This window comes from Cynocephalus volans, chromosome 3, assembly GCF_027409185.1.
Source record: "Cynocephalus volans isolate mCynVol1 chromosome 3, mCynVol1.pri, whole genome shotgun sequence".
NCBI lineage: Eukaryota > Metazoa > Chordata > Mammalia > Dermoptera > Cynocephalidae > Cynocephalus > Cynocephalus volans.
The window spans coordinates 184,393,460-184,408,770 of NC_084462.1; the positions used below are offsets into that span (position 1 = coordinate 184,393,460).

Genomic DNA, 15,311 nt, shown 5'->3' on the forward strand with positions numbered 1-15,311 from the left:
TGTCTCCTGGAAGCTGCTGCTCCGCCTTGGAGCATTTGGAACCGCAGTGGCAGGAGTAGTGTCCACACCTTTCCCCGAGTTCCCCGGCAGCCTGGCAGTGACTGCCCACCACCTTTGTCCTGGCACCGTGAACTTGCAAGGCCTTCTCAGCTTCGTCTGCTGCTTTCCTTCTGGCCTCCTTGGCCACAGGAATCTTTCTGTTGAATCTCTGAAGGCGAGTGTCCTCTGCTGATGTGCAGGATATCACATGTCTGAGGGGTGGGGTTGTACCGGTGGTCTCGGTGTCAGTGCGTCTAGGGTCTGCTCAGTCACATTTCCAGACGAGCCCACGGGCCCTTCTCTGCCAACATGTGGATGAGGGTTGGCCGGCCAGGCTGCCGCTACTGCACAGCCTACTGCTGTCCCCAGAGGAGGGGCATCATTGTCTGGGGCCCTCAGCCATCCTAACCAGGTTGGGGGGCCTCGTGCTGGAGGGAAGACGTGAGGTGTGGCTCTAGTGGCCTTTGGCCATGCTTGCCCCGGTGGCAGATCCTGGGCCCCTCCTCAAACCCCTGACTTGACCCACGTCTGTGGTTGCTTTTCTTGTGGTCAACATACTAGTGTCCAGGGGCATCTGGACAGCAGGCACCCCTCCTGCCCAAACTTGATTCTAAACACCTGTCCCCACCCAAAGGAACCGAGTGATGCCAGCCCAGATGAGTTTGGAATATCTTGTGCCAGAAGATAAAGACATGCTGAAAATAAGATAGGATCTCTGAAAGGGTATGTGTCCAGGGGGCTTGGGGACGACGTAGGTGTCACGACGGATCATGATAGAAACAGGTGAAAACATGCTGAGTTAAATAAAGAGTTTTTGGGTCCATCTACTACCAGAAATACCTTTTCTGGGGTGGAGGGAGGGAGCCTCTGTTTACCTCAGGAGCCCAGCTGGTTAGCATGAGGGGAAAATGGGATTAGGAGTGGAGGGGGGAGTCATGATACTATAGATGGGGGGACGGCTAAGGAGGGGCAGTGTGTCTTCCCAGCACTCCCAGGTGCCCCCAACATGAAGGGGACAAGCCACCCCAGCAAGGGGCACCAGTGATGTCGCCAGGATGGATGCCTAGGCCTGAGCACAAGGTCGTGATTACACAGTCAGAATGTGGGATGTGCTGCAAGAAGAGATGCCCACGTGTGAGAGGGTGGCAGACACAGGATGTGGACAAGCCAGAGCCCTGTGCATCACTGGCAGGAACAGGGGTGGACAGCCTTCTCAAAACATGGTGGCAGTCCCTCAGTAAGTTAAACAGAGTTATCTCGTGACCCGCAAACCACTCTTTCAAAAGAGCTGAAACAGGCGCCCAGAAACTCGTACACAGGTGTTCATAGAGCACTGTTCACGAGTGGCAGAAGGCAGGAGTGGTCCCAGCACCTGTGGTCAGATGCAGGTGACTGCAGTCAGCCAAGAGTGCAGCGACGGAGGGACAGGCCGCAGCTGGGACGGCCAGAACCAAGCTCGGTGGAAGAAGCTGGGCTGGGCCTGCTGCAGGATCCCTTTTAGACCAGTGTCCCAAACAAGCAGCTCCAGAGAAAGTGGACAAGTGCTGCCAGGCTGGGGAGGGGTGGGAGAGACTGCTGGTGGGGAGGGGGAACATCTTGGGGTGATGGAAGTTCCTAAAACTGGATCATGGTGACAGCTGCACAGCGTTGTGAATACACTAAATGCCACTGAGTTGTGCACGTTTAAGTGGCAAGTTTTGTTGTGTGTACTTTACCATGATCAAAAAAAGTGTTAAATAAGGCCAGAGTACTGGATTGAATTATATGCCCCCAAACTCATTGAAGCTTGAATTGTGTCCCCCAGGTTTTATGTATTAGAAACTTGGCCCCCACTGTGACTGTTAAGAGGGTGGGAAATCCTATTATGGTAACTGAAAGGTGGAGCCTTGAAGAGGTGATTGGATTGTAGGACCGTGCAGTAGTGGATGGATTAATAATGGTGGTCAGGGGCGTGGTTCTGAGGGCTTTAAAAGAACAGAGAGAAGAGTCTGTCTCTGCTCTCTCTGCTTCCACCATCTTGAAATGTGAGACCCCTGGGTCACTGTCGCCACCACCAGATGGACTTTGGACTTCCCAGCCTCAGATACTGTAAGCAATAAATTTCATTTTCTTTATAAATCATCCAGTTCCACGTATTTTATCATAGCAACATAAATGGACTAATACAGCCGGGATGGCTGTAGGTTGGAGGATACCCGACAGGCAGGTGAGCAGGTGGGATGGGGGCCAGTGGCGCCGGTGGGGGTGATGGTTGTGGGCATTAGCAGGGAGTGCCACGCCTTAGGGAGCAGCCTGCAAGGGGCCATGGTGCTCCGTCATGCTGGAGAGGACACGCACATGGCTGCAGGGCATGGGTGCCCACCCAATATGGTAACTTTCCTGTGGATCTAAAGCTTTTCAAAATAAAAAGTTAGGGAAAATATGAGGCCACAGCAGCAGCAGGAATGAGCAGCCCCACGGGGGAGGTGCTGGGGTCTGGGGTGGCTCGGGTCTGCTCTGAGACTTGCCTCCTGGTCCCCGTCACCCACAGTCCGGCAAGAGCTCTCATGCTGCAGGCTCTACTCCTTAGTCCCTAATCTGCACAGGAGCCCTTTCCTGCATCTTTTGTCCACCTTTGGACTTTGCTGGTGAGAATGTCCGTGTTTCTGCTCTCATGGAGGTGTGTTCTGCCTGGCTGGGTGGGTGCATTGGCACTGGGACCTGGTGCCATCTGCCTCTGCAGGACCCTGCTGTGGCACCAGCCAGGGCTTGTCCATCTTCTTTTCTTCTTTTTCCTTTCACTGCTACTGCTGCTGCTTCCTTCCAGCACATCCTTCGTGAGGACCTAGGATGTGCCAGGCACCACCATAGGCCCTGGGGATAGGTCCTGCTCTCACAGAAGCGACCTTAGGGATTAGATGGGACTAGGAGACAAGGGCTGTTTCCTGCAGTACATGTGCTGCTGGCAGTGAAGCAGGCAGGGCGGGCACCCAAGTGGGAGCTTGGATTCTGTTCTAGGGTGCCAGGGAGCTCTGGGGGGACGGAGGCCGTGGAGGCTGGAGAGAGGCAGTCATTGAAGTTGGCCAGTGAAGCACCCCCACAGCAGCTGGCCCTCTGCGGGACTGCATGCAGTCACCTCTGGGGTGGGCAGGTGGTACACAACTGGAGAGCAGAATGTGGAGCCCTCCTGGGGCAGGTGAGGTGCAGAGGAGGAGAGGCCAGCAGGCATCCAGGGGGTGAGGAGCGTGGCGTGAGGATGCCCAGGGGCTAGGAGGATGCTGGCCGCACTTGGCAGAGGGGCTGCATCTGGGCTGGAACTTGTCATCCTAGAGTGAAAATGCCAAGAAGAGCAAAGAGGCAGGGCTGGCTTTTCACACACAGTGCACCTGCTTCCTCCTGACCCTGACCAAAGGCCCGGGAGGGGCTGAGGCCCAAGGAGGAGCCCAGCGGAAGAGCGCCATGGCGCCTGTGGACTCCAGGCCGGCAGATCGAGCGGGAATGGTGGGCTGCGGGGCAGGCTTTCCCGGGTTGCAGCTCTCAGACTCCCCGGAGGACCCCATGCCTGGAGCCTCAGGGCAGAGAAGGGCATCGTCAGCCTTCTCGTCCCCCCTGCCAGACACCATGTCCATGTCCAACAGGAGCGATGGAGAAGCTACCATTGGCATCTGTGGAACTAGAACAGGAAGCTCTGGTGGAGGAATGTTCCGGTACAAACAAGAGTCACTGAGAGCCAAAATTGACGGCAGACACGAGAAACACAGTTCAAGCAAAACAAGGAAAAGCAGAAAAGCTCTCCCAGAAAAGGGAGCAGAAATGGAGATGGAAACCATAGAGAAAGGAGCATTTGTGGCCCTTGGGTTAGCCCTGACATCCCAGTAACAGATGCTGCATGTGGAGGAAATGGGGTCTTGGCTCTACCTTAGGGATAAATGGAATCTGCACCCACTTCAGCCCACCCTTCCTCCCTCCCACCGTGGCCCTGCGCTGTCTGCTCTGTCCAGTCCCCAGGCCATGTGGGAGCGTCACTGCCCTGCTCCAGGCCTCTCAGGCCCCACACCCCGCACCACTGCTGGAGCCCTGCCATGGCCGCCTTGCAGCACACCTCCTTCCACCCCTCACCCTGCGCCCAGGCAGGCCCCTCACCCCTGCCTGGGTCCTTCTGGACTCGCCCCTCCCCCCATCGTCTCTCCTCTCACTGATCGCACGTCTCTGTGTCCCTTACTGGCCCATCAGCCCCAAGGGAAGTGTGTCCTCCTCTGCTCACTGTCTGCCCAGGTACAGCTCAGAGAGTTCATGAGCACATGATGGCCCCACGCGTGCCCCGTGCGTGCCCCTCACTCAGGGAGGGCCACAGGTGCTGTAGGGTGGGAGTGTTGCCTTGTCTTCGTAGGGTTATGGAGCCCTGTCTGTGGGAGGCAGCTGTAAGAGAACTCCTTCACACAAGTTTTTCTTTGGTGGCTGGCTGGTATGGGGCTCTAAACCCATAACCTTGAGATTATAAGGCTGCGCTCTAACCAACTGAGCTAACTGGCCAGCCCAACAAGTTTTTAGTCAGAGCTAAAACCAGAACCATGCATGCTGCTGGTGGGCATATGAAGTGGGGCAGCCCCTGCGAAAACCTGTGTGGAGTCCCCAAAACGGAACAGAGTGAGTTGCATATGACCTGGCAGTTCCACTTCTGAGTACATACCCAGAAGTATGGGAAGCAGGGTGTTGGAGGGATCGTTCGCGCATCCTGTTCACAGCAACACTACTCACAAGAACCGAGAGATGGAAGCAACCCAAGTGCCCACTGACACATGAGCAGACACGTGAGATGTGGTCTGCGCACACAAGGGACTGTTGTTCAGCCTTAGGAAGGAAGGAAGCCCTGACATATGCTACAGCGTGGATGAACTTTGAGGACACTGTGCTAAGTGAAATAAGCCAGACACAAGAAGCAAATACTGTATTGATTCCGCTTACGTGAGGTTCCCAGAGAAGTTAAAACTCATGGAGACAGAAAGTAGAATGGTGGGTGCCAGGGGCTGGAGGCAGGAGGGATGGTGAGTTAGTGTTTGATGGGGACAGAGTTTCAGACTTGCAAGATCAAAAGCTCTGGAGATGGAGGGTGCTATGGGTTAAATGTGTCCCCCAAAAGTTTGTGTATTGGAAACCTGCCCCCACTGTAACAGTGCTAAGAGGGTGAGAAATCCGATTATGGTAATTGAAAGGTGGGGCCTTTAGGAGGTAATTGGGTTGTGAGGACTGTGCCCTCAGGAATGGATTGATCCAGTCGTGCAGTCATGGGTGTGGTTCTGATGGCTTTACAAGGAGCATTAGTGAGGATTTAGCTCTCTTGCTCAGCCCGTTCTCGCCATGTGATAACTTGGGTAGCTGAAGAGGGTCACTACGAGAAAAAAGGCCCTCACTGGATGTGTTCCCTGGACCTTGGATGTCCCAGCCTCCAAACTGTAAGAAATGAATTTCATTTCATTGTAAATTATTCAGTTTCAGGTATTCCGTCATATTCAACAGAAACGGACTAATACAGATGGTGGCGGTGGCTCCGCAACAGTGAGAATGTTCAGTGCCACTGATCCGTACCCTTAAAAATGGTTTGTGTTACATCTATTTTACCACAATAAAAAAAAAGAGAGAGAGAGAAAGAAATACACATTGCAAAACTGTTCCCCCAAATAAGGTTGTAGCAGTTTACATTCCTGCCAGGGGGAAAAAAAAAAAAAAAGCTCTGGTGTTAACCAGAGGAGTTGGCTGAGCCGTTGGCTGTGCCTGGCTGGGCTCTGGGTGGCAGCCCAGGAGGATCTCAGGCCGTGGCCTGCCTGGGCTCCTGATCAGAGTGGGAGGTGGGCTCCAAACTCCAAGACCAGCCCGAGCCCCTGGGGATGGGGGCCTGCCTAGACCCTGTCTTTTGAGAGCCTTCTGCCCTCCTGCCCTGGGAGTGCAGCTGAATGAAGCCTGGTGGCTCAGCTTGCAGAGCTGGCTGGTCTGAAGGGGTGCTGCCCCCCCCACTGGCACACATGGACCTCAGGCACCCAGCTTGGCCACCATGTGTGGCCCCCCAGGTGCAGCAGATTGGCTTCTGGCTTCTGGTTTGCATCACACACAGGAGTGGGTTGATGGGTGGGGGATTTTCAGTCTTGCAAAAAGCACACTGCTGAGGTGTGCTGCTTCTGGGCTCCTCTCCCTCTTGGAGGTCCTGTCCCACCCCCATCTGCAGGTCGGTGGCCGAGGGGTCTGTCTTGGCACTGGGGCCCTGGTGCTGTCCAGCTTTCCATGAGGGGGAAGGAGCGGGGGCCACAGATGACTCCCAGCTTCCTTTGTCCCCTGCTGGGCTGGGACTAGGGAGGGGCTTTGTGGAACTGGGCCTTCTGTCAGCCCTGGAGAATATCAACTGCTGGACGTTCTGGTTGAAATGGAAGTGCCTTGCAGGCCTTGTGTGTGCCAAAATTTCTGCTAAATCAGGTTTCTGTGGTCTTTCTGAAATGTCACTTGTTCCACAATTTCCGGGATATGCACCCCCTGTCACTCCCTGGGTGTCACTGCTGGGGGAGTGGAGAGTGGGCTGTGTTCCAGTGTCTGACTCCTGCTATCTTCCCTTTCCCACCCCCTCTCCAGACACCTTCCCTGACCTGTAGGGTCCCCACCACAGCCTGACCCCCCAGCCCAGCCCCTCCCCTGCTCTCAGCCCATCCGGCTCCCTGGGGCTTCCATGGTCAGTGAGACCCTTGTTGATTGGTTCTCAGAGTGGCACTGGAGGGCAGGTTCCCTGCCTACCCCCCAGTCCCAGGCACTCTGCTCTCTATCCTCCTTGCTACGTCCAAGCTTTCTGTCCCAGGACACAGGGTCCACCCACCCTGACCATGACCATGTGTCCACGACCCAGTCCACGACTGACCCCTGCCCTCTGGTGCTAGGTCGCCCTGGGCTTCCACAGTACAGGTCACCTCCAGAGCAACATGGCTGGCTGAGGGCCTGGCATTTGTTGAAGACCCTCAGAATTCCCTCTCTCAATGGGCTGTGCCCATCTCTTCTGCCCTCCCTCTTCTCACCCCTCCCCCAGCTGTTCCCCCTCTTCCTCCAGCCCTCACAGCCAGAGGTGGGTGCTCCTGCCTTCCTTGATGAACACCCAGCCTTCGGTGGTCCAGGCATTCGGGCTGCAGGCACCTCTGTGGCCCAGCTGGCCACCACCGCCGATTCACAGTCTCCTCAGCCCTACTTTGCAAGTTCTCAGGGATGCACAGCTGTGACCTTTGCCCCTTGATGTTTCCAGGGGTTCCTGTAGCCAATTTAGTGCTGCCAGAGACAGGAAGGGGAGGTGGTACTACCCCACGGCCGCTCACACAGAGCAAGACCAGCTTCTTTGAAAAGATAGCAGAACCTCAGAAATGCTGGGAAAAGTGGAAGGGAAGCAATCCTCAAATGTATGCCCCAGCCTGAAGGGGTGACAGGGAAGCCCCGGTGGGGATTCATTTGGATGAAGAGGGACCCAGGGCCAGGCTGAAGCAGGGAGAGGACCCAGCATGACTGGCGGGTGTCAGGAGCACGTCTGTGATGCCGGGGAGACTTCAGCGTCACGTGGAATGGGAGCATGGAGCCGGGGCCTGAGGAGGCACCCTTTCCTGGGGTGAGGGTGGGGGGCTGGAGAACCCAGCAGGTGGCAAGGCAGCCACCACCACCCGCGGTGGCTGGTAGTGGACAGAGGCGCCAAGGTGAGCACTGTGGGGAAAACTCCCGTGGTGTCCCGTGTGGATGTAGATTCCGAATAAGCTTCATTTATTTATAAGATTCCACATGTGAAATTTCATTTATTTCAAATGCATATGTATACAGTCATCCCTCACTATGCCAGGGGGGTAGATGCAAGACCCCCTGTGAATCCTAAAACCCATGCAAGCTCAAGCCCCAGATGTAAAATGGTGCAGTACCTGCATATGCCCTAGGCACATTTTCCCATGTTCTTTGTCATTTCTAGATGACTTGTAAATGCTGTGTAAATACTTGCTATACTATATTTTTTAATTTGTATTTTATTGTGGTGGTGGCATTTATTTATTTTTTTCAAATAGTTTTGATTCACAATTGGTTGACCCTGCAGATGTGGACCTCTCCCCTCTCCCTGGCAGTAGAAAATGAGGGATTCATCATTTATTCATGAGAACGTCCAACTCGAGTTATATGAAGAACAGAGTGAACCTTAAAAAAAGGAGAGGGATGGAGATAGTAAAGAGCAGATCTCAGCGCGACAGAAAACGACGCTGAACATTAACAAAAGCTACAAGCGGGCTGTCCGGGAAAGCCCGAAGAAGCAGCAGACCTTTGGCAAGAGTGGCCAAGAAGGAGCGAGAAGGCTCACGCCTCAACAGTTTTGGGATGAAATGGTGCAGATCAAGCTGAAGTTTAAAGACACAGAAGAACGCCATGAAACATTGCCAAATATGAAAACTCGGATAAACAGGGTGATTTTCTAGAAAAAATATGAATTACTTGTAATTGACCTAGTAAAATAGGAAACCTGCAGAGATCGATTCCATTAAATAAATAGGATTGGTAATCAAAACCTCTCCCCTTCCCCAGAGAGCACCTGGTTATCTTTTTTGGTAGGTTTTTTGGGTTTTTTTTAAGTATATTTACTGGTGATTTCCTTGAGGGCCAAGTATAATGCAGTAAATTTTGTCCTTGGCTGTCTGATCAAACGCTCAGTCCTTTTCTTTCCAAACAACATTGGATAAAAAAACAAATAATGTATGTTCTGTTTAGCAGGCCCAGTGTCTGAATGGACATGACTCTTTCTGTTCTTTTATGTTGTTTGCTGTTTAGCATCAGCTTGGACATACCTTAGAATAAAAAAAAATGTCCAAATGGTCATAGTGCGCAGTTATGGCAGATGCACCCAGGGGTTGGCCTGCAGAGTGCTGAGCTGTGGCTCTTTCCAGAAAAGCCTGTAGGGCAGAGCCCCCTGCCTGAGGCTGGAAGCCCGCAGCTCCTCCTGGCTTCCTGTCGTTTCTGCAGCAGGAATCCTCAAGGTGGGGGCCGGGCTGTGCGGCTGGGACAGTGAACACTGGACTCACCCTTGCCCCAAGTCAGAACAAACTGTAAGGAACGTAAGCTTCTAGAGGTAGGAGCTGTGAAAGCACCTGAGCACTGAGAAATTGAGACAAGACCTTGAAATCCCTGCCCCCAGTAAGTATCATGGAAGGATTTTTTTTTTTTTTAACAATTAGTTTGTTCAGGATCCAAATACAGTTTCTTATTTGCAGTTGGTTGGTGTGTCTCTTAGTTCTTTTTTTTTTTTTTTAACTCTTTACAAATTATATAGTAAAGCTTCATCCCCACCCCTGTTTTTGTATACAGTTCTAACAAACAGATTCCTGTATTCACCACAGTCAGGCACAGAACACCAGACAGTTCCACCAAAAACTGACTCCACGGGCTCTTCCTTGGTAGTCACCTCTGCCCCACCCCCACGCCTGATCTGTACCCTGTCCCTTTAGCTCTGCCTCTTGCAGAATGCCATATAGATGGGTGGAAACAGAGTGTAGGCTTTCACACTGGCTTCTCGCAGTATGATGCCTCTCAGATTCGTCCATTTGTGCTTGTCAGTAATTCAGTCCTGACTTGCTGTGCAGTGGTCCCTGTATGATGGACCAGTTTGTCCTTGAAGGACGTGGAGGTGGTTTCCAGTTTGGGGCAGTTGTGAATGGAGCTGCTATGAAGATTCATGTATAGCTCTTTGTATAGACATGTGCTTCTATTTCCTTTGGGGGAATTCCCAGAGGTGGGATTGCTGGGTTGTGTGTGTTTGACTTTATAAGAAAATGGCAAACTTTTCCGAAGTGACTCTACCACTGGGCTTTCTGACCAGCAGTGTGTGACAGCTCCAGTTGCTCTGCCTCCCCACCGTCGCTCGGTGTTAGGTTTTGGGGGCGGGGGGGGGGTTGGCAAGATTTTTAAAGCCATTCTAATAGGTATGCATTGGCATCTCATTGTGGTTTCAATTTGCATTTCCCTAAAAACTAATGATGTTGAACATCACTTCGTGTGCTTATTTGCCATTGATATATCTTTTTGGGTGAAGTGTCTGTTCACATATTTTGCTCACTTTTTATGAGATTGTTTTCATATTGTTGAGCTTTGAGAGTTCATATATTTATATATTCTGGATAAAATCCTTTGTCAAATATATGATCTGCAAATATTTTCTCCCACTCTTAGCTTGACTCTTAACAGTGTTTGTTGCAGGGCAAACTTTTAATCTTCAATGAAGTCCAATTTATCAGTGTCTTTTCTGTTCTTTTAATCTCTGCGCCTCTCCTTTGTCAACACCACAGCCGTCTTGATGGCTTATGGTGAGTCCTGAAATCAGGTAAAGTTCAACTTCTTTGTTCTCCATTTTCTGAGTTGTTTTGACCATTCTAGTTCCTTTGCCTTTCCATGTAAAGTTTAAAATCAGTTTGTCGATATGTTCAAAACAGTCTTGCTGGGATGTGACTGGGATTGCGTTAAATCTGGGGAGGACCAGCAGGCAACCCGGGAGCATAGTTCACCTCTCCACGGGTTTAGGTCTTCTTTGATTGCTTTCATCCGTGTTAGGGAGTGTCCAGCACACAGATCCTGCATTTGTTTTGCTAGATTTAGGTATTTCATTTTTTGGAGCTATTATAAATGGAATTTTAACAAAAAATGTGACTTGAGTTGTTCCTTGCTTGTTGATGGAAATATGATTGCTTATTGTAGCTTGACTTGGTGCCATATGATCTTGGAGCTTCCAGGAACATGTTTTCACATTTTCCTAATTTATTGGGATTTTTTCACATAAATAATCATGTTGTCTACAAAGAATAGTTTTGCTTTTTCCTTACCTATCTTTATGCCTTCCTTTTATTTCCTTTTTTTGCCTTATTGCACTGGGTAGGATGTGAATAACAGGGGTGAGAGCAGACGTCATTTCCTTGTCCCCAGTATTAGGGGAAGGCGTTTAGCCTCTCATTACTCAGTAGGATATTAGCTTTGGGCTTTTCTAGATGCTCCAGCAGGTTGAGGAAGTTCCTTTCTGTTTAGTTTGCTGAGAGTTTTTATCATGATGTTGAATTTTGTGAAAAGTTTTTTTGAATCAATTGAAGTGATTGTATGTTTGTTTTTTCTTATTTAGTTTGTTGATATGGTGAATTACATTGATTTTCAATTGATGAACCAGCCTTGCATTCCTTGAACAAACCCCTGCTTGGTCGCAGTATATTATTTATTACTATTTTTATATATTGCTATGTTCAACTTGCTAATACTTTGTTGAAGATTTTCGCATCTGTGTTCATGAGGGATATTGGTCTGTTGTTTTCTTTTTTGAACTCTGTCTGGTGTTGGTATCATGTTTGTCTGGTGTTATGGTGATCTCATAAAATTACTTGGGAAATATTCCTTTCTATTCTGTATTCTGCAGTTCTTGGAGCAGGGCAGGGTGGGGACCTGCCTCACCTGGTTCCACCCATTGAGGCCACCCAGATTCTGTTAGGCTCCGTTTTACTGAACATACAAATTGCAAGAAGGAAAAAGGTGGCAATCAGAGACAGTGAATACGCACCAGCATAGACCATATCCTGGGTCATGAAACAACCCTTAAGAAGGTTTTTGACTATTAATTCAATTTATTTAATAGATATAGGACTCTTCCAGTTCTCTATTTCATCTTGATGAGTTTTTATAGTTTGTGGCTTTCAAGGAATTGGTCCATTATCTAAGTTGTCAAATTTACATGCATGGAATTATTTATAGTATTCCCTAATGTACTTTTAAATGTCTGTGAAGTCTGTAGTTCTTTCCTTCTTTTATTCCTGATAATGGTAATTTTTGTCTTCTGTTTTTTTCTTTATTTAGCTAGAGGTTTTATGAATTTTATTGATCTTCCCAAAGAACTAGCATTCAGTTTATTTTCTCTATTGTTTCTCTATTTTCAGTTTAGTTTCTGCTTTTATCATTATTATTTCCTTCTTTATGCTTGCTTTGGGTTTAATTTGCTCTTCTTTTTTCTAATTTCTTAAGGTGGAGGCTTAGATTATTATCTGAAGCCTTTTTTCCTCATGTGAGCAATTAGTGCTATGAATTCCCCTGTCAGTACTGCTTTAGCTGTGTCCCACACATTTTGATGTTTCATATTTTCATTTTCATTCTATTTATAATATCTTCTATTTTCCTTTGAGACTTCCTCTTTGACCCATGGGTTATGTAGAAGCATGTTGTTTAGTTTCCCAAGTAATTGGGGATTTTCCAGTTGTCTTTCTATTACTGATTTCTAGTCTGACTCTGTTTCTGTCAGAGTACAGACTTTGTATGAGTTCAGTTCTTTTGTGTGTGTTAAGGGTTGTTCCACAACCCAGATGTGGTCCATCCTGGTGCATATTCACTGTCTGGTCACTAGCATTCTCCATCTTTTTCTCTCTTGCAATTTGTGGGCTCAGTAAGATGGAGCCTACCAGAATCTGTGCAGCCCTGATGGGTGAAACTGCGGTAGGTGTCCATGCTGGTGGGCTGCCCCACCCTACCCTGGTCAGCACTCAGACCTTGGCAGGCACCTTCAGGCTTCCTCCCAGGTCATAGGAGACTCTGCCTTAACTTAACTCCTGACTCTTTTCTTCGTCACAAGATGAGTATGAAGAAGACTCAGGGAGTCAGGCCATGGAGGAGGCTGACTCTCAGGACATGGACAGATGTCTGAATTAGGCAGGTTTTTCATTCTAGTTGCTTAAGCTCCACACCTCATGCTGTCCCTGAGAAAGCAGGAAATGAGCCAGGCTTCAAAGAGAGCTGTGGAGAGACTTCTGGAAAGCTTGCTTATTTGGTGCACACGCCTTTGGGAGCGGGCAGGCACCATGGGCTCTCTGCTGGGTCATTCCAGAGACCTATCATGTGTGTGAGTGTGGCAGGTGTCTCTGGGAAGAGGTGCGTTTGCACAGGGATAGCAGTCTCGCACACCGTGCTCCGCACATGCAGACGGCAGCGGTGCGTGGAGTGGGTGGCTGAGTCTCCACCCCTCCATTCCCTGGGGATAGAGCTGCTGGACACGAGGGCGTGTCCTCCAGTCTGTCCCCAGGTGAGGGCAGCAGGCAGCTCCATGACTCCTGAAGGCCTCGGGACATGGTGGCGGAGGTGAAATGAGCAGGAGGCATGTTAAAGGAAAGTGCACTTCAGCCGTGGTGTGGTGGACAGGGCCACGGGGGTGGAGGAGGCCTGTGCTCTCACAGCTGGGGCCTTCCCTGTTCCTACCCGTGGCCCATCCCCCCTGCTGCCTGTCCACAGACCTGCACTGAGCCACCTCCACGGGAGAGGGTCCCTGGCCTGACAGCGTGGGGTGCTCAGGGGGCACCCGCCAGGCGCAGGGCCACTGAGGGAGGCTGTGGCCTGGCCGGGCCTAGGGAAGGGCACCTGGGGGGTGAGACGGCCAGTCTCCAGGGGTGCCCCAGTGTTGGGGGCTGCAGAGGGTCCCGCAGAGGCGGCCCTGAGGGCTGAGTGTGCCTGTGCCCCTGCAGGTTGTGCAGCCTGACCCTGAAGAAGCTGGTGGTCTTCAAGGAGCTGGAGAAGGAGCTCATCTCAGTGGTGATTGCAGTCAAGATGCAGGTGAGGCTCTTCTTTGTGCCACATGCCAGCGCAGGACACAGGACCGGGCTCTGTGTGTGCTTAGGAGGTGGGTCGACAAGTGGGCCAGCCAGCACCACCTTGGGCTGCTGGGTCCGGCAGCCACAGGGCTGGAGACCCTCCTGGGTGCAGTCCTGTCCTGCAGGAGGGCCAGCAGCCCTGCACTCCCCGCCCCGCACCCTCCACCTGCCTTTGCTTCCTGCTTGTCACTCAGGTGAGGGGCTTGGCAGGAGGGAGGAGAGTGGGAAGCTCTAGGGGTTGGGAGCGAGCTCTGGGCTGGAACCCCCCGGGCCCCTGGACCCAGGGCCTCTGCTCCAGCCTCTCGCAGGAGCCCTCCGGGAACCTGTCGCCAGCTGTAGTTTGGTTCTGTCTGAGGCTTTGAACAAGCAGCCATTCCAGGCGGGGCGTGCTGGTCTCCCGCCACGCTTGGCCCAGGCCTGCCCCTCCTGGGGGAGCACGACCCTCTCAGCACAGCCTTGGCTCACAACCTGTCGGGGCATCCCCTGGCTGAATGGGCTGCCTCCACCACTCGGCGGGCCACGGGCTCCAGGTCCACTTCCAGGGCACGGGGGTGGCTCTCGACCGCTGGCAGGCCACGCTCACGGGTGAGTCTGAACTGAGTCCTCGGCATGTGGGAATGCCCTTCCCGGAGGCTGCCGATGCCTAGTGACTGTGGGTCTCAGCCGCTGCCTTGTCACCAACCCTGGCGGTCAGCCGTGGGCACGGGGCCACTGGTGGAGCCCACGTTCCATCCCACTGCAGCCCTTCAGGCCCGGCTCTCCTGCTCCCGCTGAGAGATGGGATTCGAGTTTGAGGAGGCCTGAGGTCCGTCATACTGTTGCAGTCAACGGCCACCCCTGAAAAACCTTACACTTTTAAGTAAAGATTTGAGAAATCTTTCCTTGGTGAAGATACTGCTTTTGGCTCTCAGCATCCCTGTGGCCCGGCTGCCCAGCTGCCAGCTCTCGACTCAGTGTCCGTGCGGGCATCGCGGACCCTCAGCTCCTGCTTCTCCTGGGTGTCCTTTTCTGCCCAGTCACCTGCTCTCCGCCCTGCGCCTGCTACCCATGGGCTGGGCTGGGCTGAAGGAAACCTGCACCTTGTTGGCCTTTCCTCTTTGGTGCTGTGGCCCCGCCCCACGTTCCCCGGCCTGTCCTTGGTCTTCTCTGTGACTGCATTTCAGACCACCACCCTAGCTGAGCCCTGGTGTCTCGGTCCTGCCAGGGACAGCGCTCTGACTGCATCTGCACACCTGTCCTTGCTTCCCACTCAGGTCCTCTGGGCAGCAGATGCTAAGATGGGGTCTAACGCAAAGAGACTTGGGGGGAAGTGTCTGTGACGGGTCCCCCCCAAGGGAGGAGTGGGGGCCCCAGGCTGCCATGCAGGGGAGGCTGGGAGGGGCTACGTCCAGGGCCGTGGCAGATGGGATGTAGGCCCAGAGCACATCTGAGCAGAGCTCCGCATGTCGCTGTGCAGGCCACCTGCACTGTGCCCCCCACCTGCGCTGAGAGCCTGCTGCTCCACCCACGTGCCTGCCTGCCCTGGCCCTTGTCTGATTGGTTAACGTTTCCTTATTATGTACTGCGTGCTTTTATGTATATCCATGTATCGTTTGGGTCTGTTTCTGTTTTGTGTTTTGTTTTGTTTTGGTGGCTGGCTGGTTT

General features: G+C 52.0%; 1 protein-coding gene across 5 annotated transcripts in view; it reads left to right on the forward strand.

The window, feature by feature from the left end:
• The window catches only part of PACS2 (phosphofurin acidic cluster sorting protein 2), a 70,598-nt gene that overhangs the window by 20,749 nt on the left and 34,538 nt on the right, over positions 1-15,311 (forward strand). For 4 of the 5 annotated variants that reach the window (XM_063088832.1, XM_063088834.1, XM_063088833.1 and 1 more), the window contains exon 2: positions 13,542-13,629. In XM_063088832.1, the coding sequence (XP_062944902.1) occupies positions 13,542-13,629 (88 nt within the window). Of the gene's footprint in view, positions 1-8,425; positions 8,478-13,541; positions 13,630-15,311 lie in introns of those variants that run through there. The other variant, XM_063088836.1, reaches the window with a different exon arrangement.